Source organism: Octopus sinensis, linkage group LG1, assembly GCF_006345805.1.
Source record: "Octopus sinensis linkage group LG1, ASM634580v1, whole genome shotgun sequence".
NCBI classification, from domain to species: Eukaryota; Metazoa; Mollusca; class Cephalopoda; order Octopoda; family Octopodidae; genus Octopus; species Octopus sinensis.
In genome coordinates this window covers 66582383-66596853 of record NC_042997.1, presented here as the reverse complement: position 1 = coordinate 66596853, position 14471 = coordinate 66582383, and the positions used below count along the sequence as shown (strand labels likewise).

The 14471-nt window shown below is 34.0% G+C and overlaps 1 protein-coding gene across 1 annotated transcript; it reads right to left on the bottom strand.

Annotated features, from left to right (window-relative positions):
* Nucleotides 1-5603: 5603 nt before the first annotated feature.
* LOC115216688 (INO80 complex subunit C) lies at nucleotides 5604-14381 on the bottom strand. The gene is made up of 5 exons (XM_029786207.2): nucleotides 14226-14381; nucleotides 10188-10292; nucleotides 8534-8639; nucleotides 7034-7101; nucleotides 5604-5905 (listed from the first exon to the last, which is right to left on the bottom strand). Exons 1-5 carry the CDS (start codon nucleotides 14334-14336, stop codon nucleotides 5774-5776), a joined length of 522 nt encoding a protein of 173 aa, XP_029642067.1. The 5' UTR covers nucleotides 14337-14381; the 3' UTR covers nucleotides 5604-5773.
* Nucleotides 14382-14471: the final 90 nt, after the last annotated feature.

The following is a 14471-nucleotide window of genomic DNA, read 5'->3' as shown; positions in this document are numbered from 1 at the left end:
GATAGAACACCTTTTGTCTTGAAACCAAAGATGGTCAGTTTTTCTTCTAGCAGTGGTATTGATGACTGGTTGAATGACCAAATCGAAGCTTTTCTGTTAGTTCCTCATCAGTTACGGTGGGATTTTGTTCCATTTTGCAAGACATCCTTGTTGAGCTCTACAGATCTTCCAGGATAAGGCTTGTCTTCTAGGCTGTAGTTTCCAGCTCGGAATTTCTGGAACCACTGTTGACACTGGCTTACTCTTATTGTCCAATCCCCATATACTGCATTAATATTCTTCACACTTTCCGTTGGGTTGTTGCCTTTATTGAACTCTTAAAGCAAAATATGCTGAATATGCTCCTTTGTCAATGGAATTATAGCTTTTGGAAAAATAATTGTTAAAATCGAACTGCACTCTTCAAAACTTGCACTACGAATAAGAAAAAGGTAAAATTCCTACCTGCCTTTATAGCAAGTTGATGCAGGTAGTTTATTCCATTCCCCTCTGACTTTTAGTTCATGCAGAAAAAACCGCATTATTTTGGGGGTAACCCAATATTATCTTCCAGCCTATAGAGAACAGTAGATTGGTAGAAACATCAAACAAAATGCTTTGCTGTATTTGTTTTGAGTTCAAATCCTGCTGAGGTTGAATTTGCATTTCATCCTTCTGTGGTCAACAAATAAAGTACCTGTTAAGTATTGAAGTTGATACCATTGACTGTTCCCTCCTCACAAATTTCTGGTTTTATGTCTTTGTTAGAAATGAGTGGTAGAATTGGTAGAGCAATTGTAATGAGTTAAAGTTATGTCATGTTATATTTTGATTTAAATCCTGCTGAAATCATGTTTGTCCATTGGGAGGGAGTCAAATAAATACAAGTGTTATGCTGGCATCAATCTGATTGTATCCTTCTCCTTTACCTATTTCTCATCTCATGCCAAAGTTAGAATGATTGTTATTGATTTCTAACATTGGCACAAAACACGTTTTTTCTTGTCAGCGCAATTACAGTATCTTTCTGATATTTATTATGAAGGATGAAAGACAAAGCTGATCCAAATGGGATTTTATACAATTCATCTGATGGTATACCAATTCTCCATATTATGTTATAATAATTATGGTAATAATTATCATCATTACTATATAATAGCAGAAATGTCAGAATATTGATTTTTGTCCTTCTAAATTTCGTGTTCAAATCCCACAAGAATCTACTTTATCTTTCATTCCTACAAAGACAATAAAATAAGTATCAGGTGCATAATAAGTTCAAATCAATTGACTGTATGTATTTCATATAAACTTGTGGTCTTCTGCTTATCTAAGAAATCATTTTTATTACAAGAATTTCTTTACAAATCTGTCACAATGTGGAAAAGGAGGAGGAAATTATACCTGCTTTTGTTTATTCACCCAACAGTATATTATTCAAATCATTAAAAAGTTGCAGTGACCATTGTTAAGTCATTGCAGTCTTAGTGCCTAAGTTGTGAGTTCATAAACCAAATACAAGTATTGCATTATGTCCCAACATTAAGTCCACTTAACTATAATAACCTGTGGCCACTTTACTTTAAAAAATGAATCAGTTCATCAATGTATGATATAAGAGTGTGTGGTTGGGTGAATACTAATCAAGGTATTTGTAATATATTATTTTGTATGATGATATTCAATGAAATGGTGGATAAACCTGTTATTTTTAAAATAAAAATGAAAAAATGAAATTTTTGAATACAACTCGTTTGTTTTTTCTTCTCTTCCATTTCTTATTGGTGTTAATGTTGTTGTCTAACTTCAGGTAAGCCCTGATCAATCAGATTGATCAAAGATGTACCAGTTATGATTATCTTCAGTTTTTTTTTGTATATATTGTCCACTCTGCAGCATGGTTGGTGTTAGAACGGGCATCCAGCAGTAAAAACCATGTCAAAACATATAGTAGCCTGGAGTAGTCTTCTACTTGGCTGGCTCCTGTCAAACCATCCAACCCATGCCAGCATGGAAGGCAGATGTTAATTGATGATGATGATTAAGGACTTCATTGTTCAATGTGTCCTTTTTAAAATAGCAGATAGTGTAGGATTTAGTTATTGTTTCTAGCTGATTAAAAAAACTGTTTAGAGATTCCTTCTTTGACTCATAGTTTGTTTAAAAAAAAAGCTGGAAACCTAAGTAATTAGAATGTTGGGGGTGCCAAGGATTTTTGTTTTTCATGTCTCATCTTGAAATAGACATTGCAACAGATTCATTAACTTCCACATCAATAATATATGAAAAGAAGTTGAGCTCAGATTGACTCTCATCAAATAAACAATTTTCTTACTGGTAACAACTATGAGCTGTAAATTGCCTTGAACTATACTTTATATCTGGGTACATTAAATCATTGAGTGCTTAGCATACTGCATGAAGTGAAATGCAATCATAGTGATTGAGAACATAGGATTGTGTAGACTGCATCTGAATGTAAAATGTTTAAATTGCTCATCATAAAAGATGATGAAAACTAAACTAGACTGAACTAGTAAAAGTTTACTGGCTTACTTCTTAGTTTGAAATAAATGAACAATTTTGATTAAAACTTAAGTCTCTTGAGACATATTATATATTCAAAAGCTGTGATTCTCTTTTTGACATTGTGGTTTAATGGAGACCAAATAATTATTGGCACACTTTATCTGTAAATTTAAACATTGTTGGTGCACTTCACATGGAAGGTAAAAGAAAAACCTGTTATAAAGTTTAAAATTCAGAGAAAAATATATAGAAAACTATTATCTTGTGTTATTAGTCATACTTTGAATACTGAAATTATGGTTCACATGTCTTTTAACATGCTCTAGTATAGATTTTGTAAAGCCTTAAATCATAATTTAAAAAATCTGAGGTACACATAGATATCTCTTGTACCACACATCAGTGCACTGCAGTGTATTAAGACCTGCTATTCTGAAATGACAAAAATTTGTTGTGTGCCTTGCTCTAGGGGCACAACTTAAGATTATCTGGAATTGTGCTTTGACTTCACAGCATGGTCCTGAGGAAGAACATTTGAGTTCAGCTGCTTCAACAAAAAATTCAACTAAAGCTAGCATGAATCAAAATTGTGAAAAAAAGGAGAAATAAGGAATTAAAAAATTCCAATATTGATAACATAAAATTTTAAAAAGTCATTAGGAATAGTTTTAGAACGTGTTAACTGCATTTGGTAAGTTCTAAAACTGTAACATTCTGATATGATGTAAAAGGAAAACAAAAAATGTGAAAGTTGATGGAAATATTTTAATCAACATCATCATTTAATGTCTGTTTTCCATGCATAAGTGCAGGCTTGGCTGTGTGACTAAGAAACTTGCTTCCCAACCATGTTTTAGATTCATTCCCACTCTGCAGCACCTAGGGTAAGTGTCTTCTACTATAATCCTAAGTTGACCAAAGCCTTGTGAGAGAATTTGGTATATGGAAACTGAAAGAAATCCATCACACACACACACATATATATTACCTGCCCATTGTTTTCATTAATCATTGCCTTCCTGTACTTTTGGTCACTGCTTTCTATCTTCTTATTTCTTTATTGCCTACAAGGGGCTAAACATAGAGGAGACAAACAAGGACAGACAAAGGGATTAAGTCAATTACATTGACCCCAAAGGATGAAAGGCAAAGTCGACCTCGGCAGAATTTGAACTCAGAAAGCCAGTGTGCTAATGTTTCTGCCAGCTCACCGCCTTTCTACCTTCTGCTACACTCCATCCTTTAACACCTCTCTCATCTGCTATTCACCCCTAATGCCCTCACATATCTATCATAACCCTTTCTCTCTTCCTGAGTCACTCCTATATCTCTCGCTATCACTTACTAAAGTTACCTTTATCCCATGAAGAACCATCTCTCTTCACATTCTTATGAAACTTCCTTTCTATCCCCACTGCCCACTCACCCAACCTATTCCTCTATATCACTTCACTTACACTCACCTCCAAATGTACCTTGGAAGTATGGTCTGACTCATTTCCTTTCTTCAACTTGAGTGTCTTTGTTCCTCTTCTACAGGAATACTCCTAGCTCTACTCTATGCTTTTTACCTCTCAACTGGCACAAAGCCACCTCCTTCAATACTATTCCATTTCCCAGTTGAGGGACCTTTGGCTTTCAAGTTACTTAGTGATTCTGTGGTGTCACATAAAAAGCACCCAGTACACCTTGTTTAGTGGTTGACATTAGGAAGGGTATCTGGTTATAGAAACTTGGCACATTCCTCTGGCTTGTCAACTCCAGTCAAACTATCCAACCCATGCCAATATGGAAAACAGACATTACATGATGAAAGCACTCATGCTAGTGCCAAGAGTAAAGCAATATGCCAGTGCTATGAATAAAGCGCTTGTGCAGCCATGCTGATACCATGTAAAATGCAACCAATAAACTTAGTAAAGTGGTTGGCATTAGGAAGGGCATCCAGTTGTAGATACCATGCCAAAACAGACAACTGGACTTTGGGCAGCTCGCGTCAAACCATTCAACACATGGCAGCATGGAAAACGGATGGTAAATGATGATGATATATATACATATATGCTTGACAACTGGTGTTTTTTTCTTATGACTCTGTATAAATTAGTGGTTTGACCAAAGAGACCAATAGAACAAGTACCATAGTTGAAAAAAGTAAGCACTGGGATTGATTTGTTTGACTAAATCCTTCAAAGTAGTGCTCCAGCATGGTTGTAGTCCAAATGACTGAAACAAATAAGAGCTAAAAAATAATTTAAGAGGAATTTTCAAGAATGGGCAATTGTGAAAAGTCACACTCGCTTTATTAGAAGTGTTAGCAAAGTGATATATAATGGTTTCTTATTTCTTTATTGCCCACAAGGAGCTAAACATAGAGGGGACAAACAAGGACAGACAAAGGGATTAAGTCGATTACATTGACCCCAGTACGTAACTGTTACTTAATTTATTGAACCTGAAAGGGTGAAAGGCAAAGTCGACAGCGGCAGAATTTGAACTCAGAACGTAAAGACAGATCAAATACCACTAAGCATTTCACCCAGTGTGCTAACGTTTCTGCCAGCTTGCTGCCTTAATTACTCTCGTTTACTCTTTTACTTGTTTCAGTCATTTGACTGTGGCCATGCTGGACCACCGACTTTAATCGAGCAACTCGACCCCAGGACTTATTCTTTTGTAAGCCCAGTACTTATTCTATCGGTCTCTTTTGCCAAACCGCTAAGTAACGGGGACGTAAACACACCAGCATCGGTTGTCAAGCAATGCTAGGGGGACAAACACAGACGCACAAACACATATATATATATATACATATATACGACGGGCTTCTTTCAGTTTCCGTCTACCAAATCCACTCACAAGGCATTGGTCGGCCCGAGGCTATAGTAGAAGACACTTGCCCAAGGTGCCACACAGTGGGACTGAACCCGGAACCATGTGGTTGGTAAACAATACCACACAGCCACTCCTGCACCTAATAGATATATATATATAATGGTTTTTGCCACCAAAAATCCAAACTATGATCTGTTATTTCTTGCTCAATGATGCTCACCACAATATAACAAAATATATGCAAAAACAAATTTGAATATTTTATGAATATTTATTATCATCATCAAAAAAATAAATAACCAAAAAAATCAAATGTGTAATATCCATAAGTGATAAGAATTTTCATACAGATGTTGCAGAGTTTGTGATGTACATACATAATGAGGACATGAATGAAGGAGAATGTGTTGTAAAACAAATGGATTCTTCATGGAACTGGTGCATTAGCTTTGCGTAAAGCTAAATATGCAGTAACTAAATCACTGGGAAGCATTCGTAGTTGAGAGAATTCTTTGACATTATGATATCGTAACTTGCTTTGTGGATCTCTGTAATCAGACTGAAATGAAAAAAATTATGTTAATTACTGAACTTGGTAAATGAAAGGCTGTATAGTTTTCTACAACAGTTGCTATCAAGATATTTTTCTAGCAGTAATGCTATGTTCAGATCAATCCTGCATCAGAAATCTATTTTTCTTTGAATCCCTATGCAGAGATAAAATTCTTCAGCAGTGCTCAGGTTGGTTATTGTGAGATCACCAAACCAAAGATCAAACTAAATATTAACTCTAGTATGTTCTCCCAGTTATCTTTCCAATCCATGTACATCTGTAAAGGTTATGAAAACTACTCAGTTTAACCAATAGAAAGCAAAGCACAACATATTTACAGTAAGAAATTTTTTTCTAATTCACTATAATACAAATAGATTCAATTTGTTGTTCTCTTTGTTCTTGTACTCCCTATTTAGTATTAAATTACATAGGATTATCATCAGCATTATTTAATGTCCACTCTCCATGCTGGCATGGGTTGGACAATTTGGAGCTGAAAAACCAGAGGATTGTGCCAAACTCTACTGTTTGCTTCGGCATGGCTTCTATGGTTGGATGCCCTTCTTAACACCAACTACTTTACAGAATGTTTTAGGTGCATTTTATAAGAAGAACAAATGAAATACCTCAGCTGTTTTGAGAACTGATTGTATTTGATACTCATTCTGGCTTATTAACAACATATGTGGTAGTATGGCAGTGAAAAAAATACTTTGTATTAATCCTTTATGTTGAGCTTAAATCTCAGCAGGGTTGACATTACTCTGGGTTTGATAAAATGAGTACAAGTCATGTACTTATGTCAATTTAATCAATTCCACTCATCCTCCTCCAAAATTTGTGACACTGTTTCAGAGTTAAAAACCATTATCTACTTATAAGGGTAATGGAGTGACAAAAGCAATAGCTAAAATAAAGACCTGACAAAATTAAGTCAGCTCATCTTTCATTTCATCCTTAACTTAGGATAAAATTAGTACCAGTTATGTATGGGGAACAAAACTTGTGACCTGTCAATGAGAGAAATCATTATTCATTTATTATATATGTATATATTTAAATGCCAGATTCTCACAGTTGATATTAACACAAACAAATAGTAAACAAATTTTGTTTTTGAAGTGTACTTACATGTAGACCAGATATATCTGAATATTTTTTTGCAGGTTTGAATGATGGTGGTCCCTCTATGCTACTGTCTGAAAATAGTAACAGTAAGGTGGAAAATTTTCACTAAAGAACTATTAAATTACAGTGTAACATGCTATTTTGTCCTGGTTATTTCCAATCTGTTTACTCCTATAAAGTATGAAAAATGACTAATATTTCCTTCAAACGTTGCTTTTGTTACATTTATTCAAACTCTAAAGAATCCCTTTCAACACTTGGTTATGATGCTCCCCCACTACTCATACTCATGATCAGAGATGCTCAACTGGTTAAGGTCAAGCAACTGACAAGTAAATATGTGGTATTGTGCAGAATATTTGTTATAACATTATTTGTGATTCAGCAACTCAGCACTGAATCTGCTTGAAATATAATGGAAAACAGGTCAATTTCAAAACATTGATGTCCAGGTAACAACAGAAAAGTTTGAAGGGAGTAGTAGTCATTTCCCCTGACTACTAGAAGCAAATAAGAAATAACACTTATTGACCAAAGATAAAAAAAAAATAATAATAATGAAAAATTTGTTACAGAGTGTTAATAATTTCATTGCTGCAAGAGGAATTAGGGGTTAACATTTTGGATTATTGATTGAAACTTATGAGCTCGAACACTATCAAAATATTAAGTTATCTGGTTTAATAGAGTGAAATTGTATTGAGTCCAGATGAGGGCCAGTGTCCATAATCTTTTCAAACCCACTTAGAACAATAAAATCAATATCATTAATGTTCCTATTGAACCTTCGCAAGTCAACACCTTTTGGAAGGAGCAAGGAGGGAATTCCAAGGTTCAATGATCTGGAAATGACTAGGCATAGTGATTAGTGTGGGGCCTGGTAGGGTTGGACACAATATAGCTGATGAAAGAAGGAGAGATGAGTGGGTCAGGAATGCCTGTTTGAGGAGGGAATGAGTCAGTCCCAAGGAGCAAAGGCCATTAGAGTTGCAGCAGAAAAGGCAAAGGGAGAGGAGACAACACATTTGTGGGTCAGAGGCTGGAACACTTCTGTGAGTAACTTTATGCGAATCAGATGAGTGGCTTTCATCAACCCTGAAAAGATGAAAGTTAACCTCGGAGAAATTTGAACTCAGAATGTAAAGACAGACGAAATGCCACGAAGTATTTTGTCCAGCATGCTAACAATCTTGCCAGCTCATGACACCAAACCTAAAAGAGTTTGTCCTTTTGGAACAGGGACACTCTAATGGCACAAATTGACCAGTAGAAGGAGGAGGAAGTGGCAGTGAAGATGGTGATGATGATGACAACAATGATGTCAGGGTAAACTTATATCAACAATAATTCAGGGTAAACTTATATCAATATTGGAACAAATCTAATTTCAGTGATTAGCTAATCTCAACACATAAGTATCAATGATAAAAACAAATGTCTAAGATGATATATTTTTTTTTTTGTTAACATTCAGATAAACCATGTGATGTGATAAAGACTTACAAGTGACAGCACTGACTGGCCATTGTACAGCTCGCTCAGATGCTACTATTTGTTTCAGGTTTTTCCATCCTCTTTTCTTGGCACCAGCTGCTCCTTTTGTAGAATGCTTAAATAGAGTCAATGTATGAAAATGTGTAAGGATTGTGGAAATGCATATAGTCTTTTATTTTCCTTCTCTTACTTGTTTCAGTCATTTGATTGTAGCCATGCTGGAGCACTGCCTTTAGTCAAACAAGTCAACCCCAGGACTTCTTCTTTGTAAGCCTAGTACTTATTGTATCGGTCTTTTTTGCTGAACTGCTAAGTTATGGGGACCTAAACACACCAACATTGGTTGTCAAACGACAGTTGGGGTACAAACATAGACACACACACACATATATATATATATATATATATTATATATATATATATATATATATATATACACATATATGTATATATGTGTGTGTGTGTGTGTATGTATATGTGCAATGAGATTCTTGCATGTAGTGGCATGTAGTGGGACTGAACCCAGAACTATGTGGTTGGGAAGCAAGCTTCTCACAACTTTTTTTTTTTCATAGAAATTTTGTTAAACTCACACAAAATGACTTTGCATTGCTGAATTAGTTGAACAGGAACAGACACTAGCTAGCATTGCTGAGTTGGTCAGCCAAAAACTGTTCTGTTCAACAAGCTCAGTATTATCAACCTAGTTTCTATATCTGATTAACTCAATAATGTGAAGCTAGCTTTACACATGATTTGATCAAACATACACACACAAAAAAAAACCTCTCTAGCTTGACACTGCTCAGTTAGCAAAACAGATGTAGAAATTAGCTTGATAATGCTGAGGTAATTAAACAGAAACTAGTTTTATATTAATGAGTTGGTCAGACATAAAAACTAACATTGTTGAGTTAATTGCCTCTGGCCACTGAGTTATTTTTCTCAGCTCATTTTCATTTAAATTATGCTAATACCTAAGCCATAAATGTGTCCTACTCTTTTTTGCATAAGTCTGAATCTCTTGGTTATTAGAGATAAAGTTGGACAATTGTCATATTGATAAAGGCTACTGAAGCAGAAACAAAATCCTTGACTGCCTCTTCAGATCATAATCCTGTCCTTGTCTTTAGTAGCATGTTAGTTTTGGAAAATTCTTGATTCTTGAGATTATCTCTACTTCTTAAGTGGAGCTGGTCTTTGTTGCTACTTGATATAGAGGTGAAGATAATTTTGATAAATCAAGAATTATGCTGTATGGTATTTGATATGCCTGTATTTGTCTGTGTTGTTCAAATACATGCTACTGGCCACTCTTAGTTATTTCTCTCGGGTCATTTCTGTTTAAATTATAGAAACTAGCTTGATAATGGTTAAACAGAAGCAAGCTTTACATTGCTGAGTTGGTCAGACAGAAACTAATATTACTAAGTTTGTAAAATATGTAGAAACAGCTTCTTTTTAATCATCATTATTTTCATGGCTATTATTATTGTTATCAATGAAACAACTCAATGAAGTGATGGATTCATGGTTCAAATCCTGTTAGCAGGTCTGTTTCTCTATTCTACCTTATATGGGAGTTTATAAAGAATAACAATACCATCAAACAAGTGAATATTATGAAATAATGCAAATCTCATAAAGCTAAAAATATATATACCACAAAATTAGGATCTTTAAAAATTGGAATTCTCTCAACATATTCTGTTGTTGTCATATTTGGATCTTCTAGTTCTTCATTTTCTACTGGCGGAAGAGGAGGGATCTGTTTGTTGAAAATAAAATACATAAAGAAAAAAGGTGAATATTTCAAGATAGGCAACAAAATAAATAGAATATTTTAGGGGAGATTATTTTATCAAAATAATCTAGAAGCAAATGTAAATTTATTTTCTTTCCTTTTTAATTCTTGTTCATGGATATAACAGAAACAGTAAAGTATTAAACAAAATACTTTGTATTTTGTTATATTCTTATACATTCTGAATTGAAATCTCACCTAGATTCACTTTATCTATCATAGTTTTGAGGCTGTAAAAAGAAGTACATTGTTGATAAAAATAAGTATCAGAAATAGTGTAAACAACTATATCTTGGAAGACAATACCCTCAGAATTGGCATCAGAGATGAAACAGTGAGGTACCACTGTAAAACATATGTTCCAATCTACTGCTGTCCTAGTTGCCTCTGATTTTTTTTTATATTGAAGTTCAAGAACAAATATTGAAGGGGCGCATGTATAGTTGAATCACTTCTAATATGTTAGAAATATTTATTTTATTATTGAAAGGGACAGGCTGGCAGAACCATTAAGCACACAGGGCAAAATGCTTGGTAACATTTCATCCATCTTTATGCTGATTTCAAGTTCTGCCAAAGTCATCTTTGCTTTTCATCCCTTTCTGAACACTGGGATTGATGTAACTGACTTCCCCCTCCCCCAAAGTTGCTGGCCTTGTACCAAAATTTGAAACCAATATTTATTTTATTGATCCTGGGAAGATTAAAGATGTAGATCAGGGATTCTCAAACAGGAGGAACTTAGTTTTCAATAAGAATTTCACTAAAATAATCTAGGAGTATAACTAAATTTTATTTTAATACTCCAATATTTTTTTGTTCATAAATATAGTAGTACAACATAGGATAAAGTACCTTGTGTTTGGTTTTATGTTCAAATCCTTAGATCTACTGAAAAAGAATGTACTCTGTATACAGTTCTCATTCATCATCATCATTTAATATCCGTCATCCATGCTGGCATAAAATGATGATATATACATTGTATACAATATATATATATATATATATATATATATATATATATATATATATATTGAGAAAAGAGGATGTCGGCAGAATTTTGGGAAAAGAATTTTTTTATTTAGTCATTATTATTAGCACTTAGTCTGTCTTCAAACTTGTCAAATAAAATAGTGAATATGTAAACTATTTGTTCATTTATATGAATCAGGTGTTTTTTTTTGGTCTATTTAGAATAGAACATTTTTTTCTTTTTAGTGAGCTTCCAGGACAATGGAGATAGATGGGTAGATAGATGGATAGGTAGATGGATAGGTAGATAGACAGACAGGCAGATAGATATGTAGAGAGAGGGAGGGGAGGGATTTCTTTTCAATTTGGAATGTTTTTTTACCATTGGATAGTTACTGGCATGAGACATGAGTTCAAGAATGGTGACCTCTTTTAAAATGGGGAAATAATGAAAAGGAAAGAGACAAAAATACACTATTACTGTTATTTCTGCTCCAACATTTATAACAGTGGGTTTTATTTTTCTGATTTGTAAATATTGTACTAACATTTGTTCATGCAAAAACATGAAATTAAAAGAAACCCAACTTCATTTTTCAATGCAAAACAACGAAATTACACAATGTAGACATAGACAGATTTCCAAACACATGAACTCACAGGCACACACACATGCGTGTATATACATTCAGCCGAAATTGCTACGATGATCAGGTTCTTGACTGAAGATTGAGGGCTTCGAATGTCCCGTCCGTGTTTTTTGTATCGTCTTCTAAGTGTTTTGCGTTCTTGTCCCAGTTTGTATTTTTCTACATATAATAATAATATATATATATATATATATATTTAATTTTTCATAGAACTTTTATGTTCCATCCTTTTTTCATTTTATCCCCATCTTAAAAGTGGCCACCATTCTTGAACTCATGTCTCATGCCAGTAGCTATACAATGGCAAAAAAGAAATCTCTCCCCTTCCCTCTCTCTACCTATCTATCTGTCTGTCTGTCTATCTATCTCCATTGTCCTGGAACCTCACTCCACCAAAAAACAAAAACAATGTTCTCTTCTAAACAAAGCAAAAAAAAAAACCATCTGGTTTATATAAATGAACAAACTGTTTGCACATTCACAATTTTATTTGACAAGTTCAAAGACAAACGAAAGTGGTAATAATAATAATGACTAAATAAAAAACTTTTTTTCCAAAATTCTGGTGACCTCCTCTTTTCTCAATATCCAATATCTGTATACTTCTAATACTCTATACACACACATATATAATACCCAATATGCACAACTATATGGATGGTCAAAAATTAGCAGTTCACAAAAGTTGCCACATCAAACTTTGTCCCATTCAGAACAATTCAATAACAGGTTTAAAAAGTGCACTCATATTAATATGATACTCAGATGGCTTTTGGAAACTGCGGCTATTTCAAGTTGATATCAACTGACTAGTCTGGATACGAAGACTTATATCACTTTGGTTTAATGTATAAATCTTTAATTAGCTGTAACTCTGAAATATAAATTAATGAAACCTATGTCGTCACAATTTCATTATTACCCACTTTTTTATATTATTTTTGATGACGCTTTTGGCCTTCACAACAATGTATTTGGGTACTGAATCAAAGGTGAGTTTTATGAACCATTGAAATACAATTGTTTTTTATCATTTGATAGCAATGTAATAAAGTTAATTAGATTTATAAATTGTTTCAATAATTATTATCATAAAAATCTAACAGTGAGAAAAAAATGAAGTGAAAAAACCTGGGATTGCAAGGAGAAGAATGTGACTTGGGATTCTAAGAACTTCTGATGTAGATGAGCCCAATAGGATTTTTACCTTGAACCTAAAAGCAAGATGCTGAATTATTGTAATGCATATTTATCTTAGTGCTCAACTGAAATGGTTACTTCCACTTTCTTTGAGCTCAAACATAAACAAGTCTGCAATAAAATATAAAGGGAGAGCAAACTGATACAGTCAAGATCTCTAACAGATGTAATGAGTATCAAAGATATAGTGGTTATGTCACTAAAAGTTATATACATGCAACTTAATGTCTAAGAAAAGGGATACAGACCAGTATAGTCTGGTGCCAATGAAAAATCAGACAGGGAACTGTGTTACTGTCTCTCTAAACCATTCAAAAACAACGATGTGTACTGATCTGTATTTCTTAATTTTCATGCACAACGAACTATAATAGCCTGTTTTCATTATGTGGACTATATAGGCTAATCATTCCCAAATCTGAAGGACACACAGGGCTGGTGCTCAACTCCAGCTTCTCTAAGGCTGAGTGGATTAAAGATAATTGCTTCTTTGGAGAAAATCTTCAACGATCACAGCCTTTTGCAGTGGAAGAACTGAACTCAATACTGCAAGCCAACACCTGTGTTGTTTGGTGTAGCAGGTACTTACTGTGATAAACTAATACCACTTCTGGTACGTACCTAGATCTATGTAGACTTAGCCACGGAATCAGCACAGTCCTAATTACAAAGTACAAAGTACTGAACCTTAAGCTTGTCGTCTGACATCCTGTCTACTCACAGCTTAAGTCAGCTTGTCCTAACTTAACTGATTCCAACTCTCCTATACGTCCAAAACTTCATACCAACATGAAGTGAGCATATAAACAGATAAAAAAAAAGGCCAACAGTGAAAAATATCTATGTCCTCTATTACAATTCCACTCATACTTAGAATGCTTTATAGTAATTTTAATCGACCTATATATGATTTAAATTCAAAGCATAAAAGTCCTGCAACTAAATGCCGCAAACATTTTGTCTAATGCTATAAGGATTCTGTAAATCGGTAACCTTTAAATGAATTAAAATGAAAAGAAAAGCCTTTCAATTTGAATATATAAATAGAAATTAGCATGTTATTCATATTTACAGGATTCGATTTCTTCTTTTTCGATGCTGGAGGGGCACCCAAAGAACTGCTTGTGGAACTTTTTAATTTTGTTGATTTCCGTTTCGAAGGACTTTTGCCGACTGTCGCCATTTTTAATATTCATATTGTTTGCTACGATGTAACAAGTTCATTTTATCAATTTAAAATAGCCATAACTGACAGAATAAAATAAAACGTCATTAAATATATTAATAAAAACTATTTTAAATGAATAATAGCTGAAAT

Bases quoted from the DNA above. Each gene is read 5' to 3' on its own strand.
- LOC115216688 (XM_029786207.2), bottom strand. From the start codon at position 14,336: ATGGCGACAGTCGGCAAAAGTCCTTCGAAACGGAAATCAACAAAATTA. The intron at 10,293-14,225 runs GTAAATATGAAT...TTCAACAAACAG, and splicing joins AAAAGAAGAAATCGAATCCT to ATCCCTCCTCTTCCGCCAGT. The intron at 8,640-10,187 runs GTATATATATTT...ACTCTATTTAAG, and splicing joins TTAAAGATCCTAATTTTGTG to CATTCTACAAAAGGAGCAGC.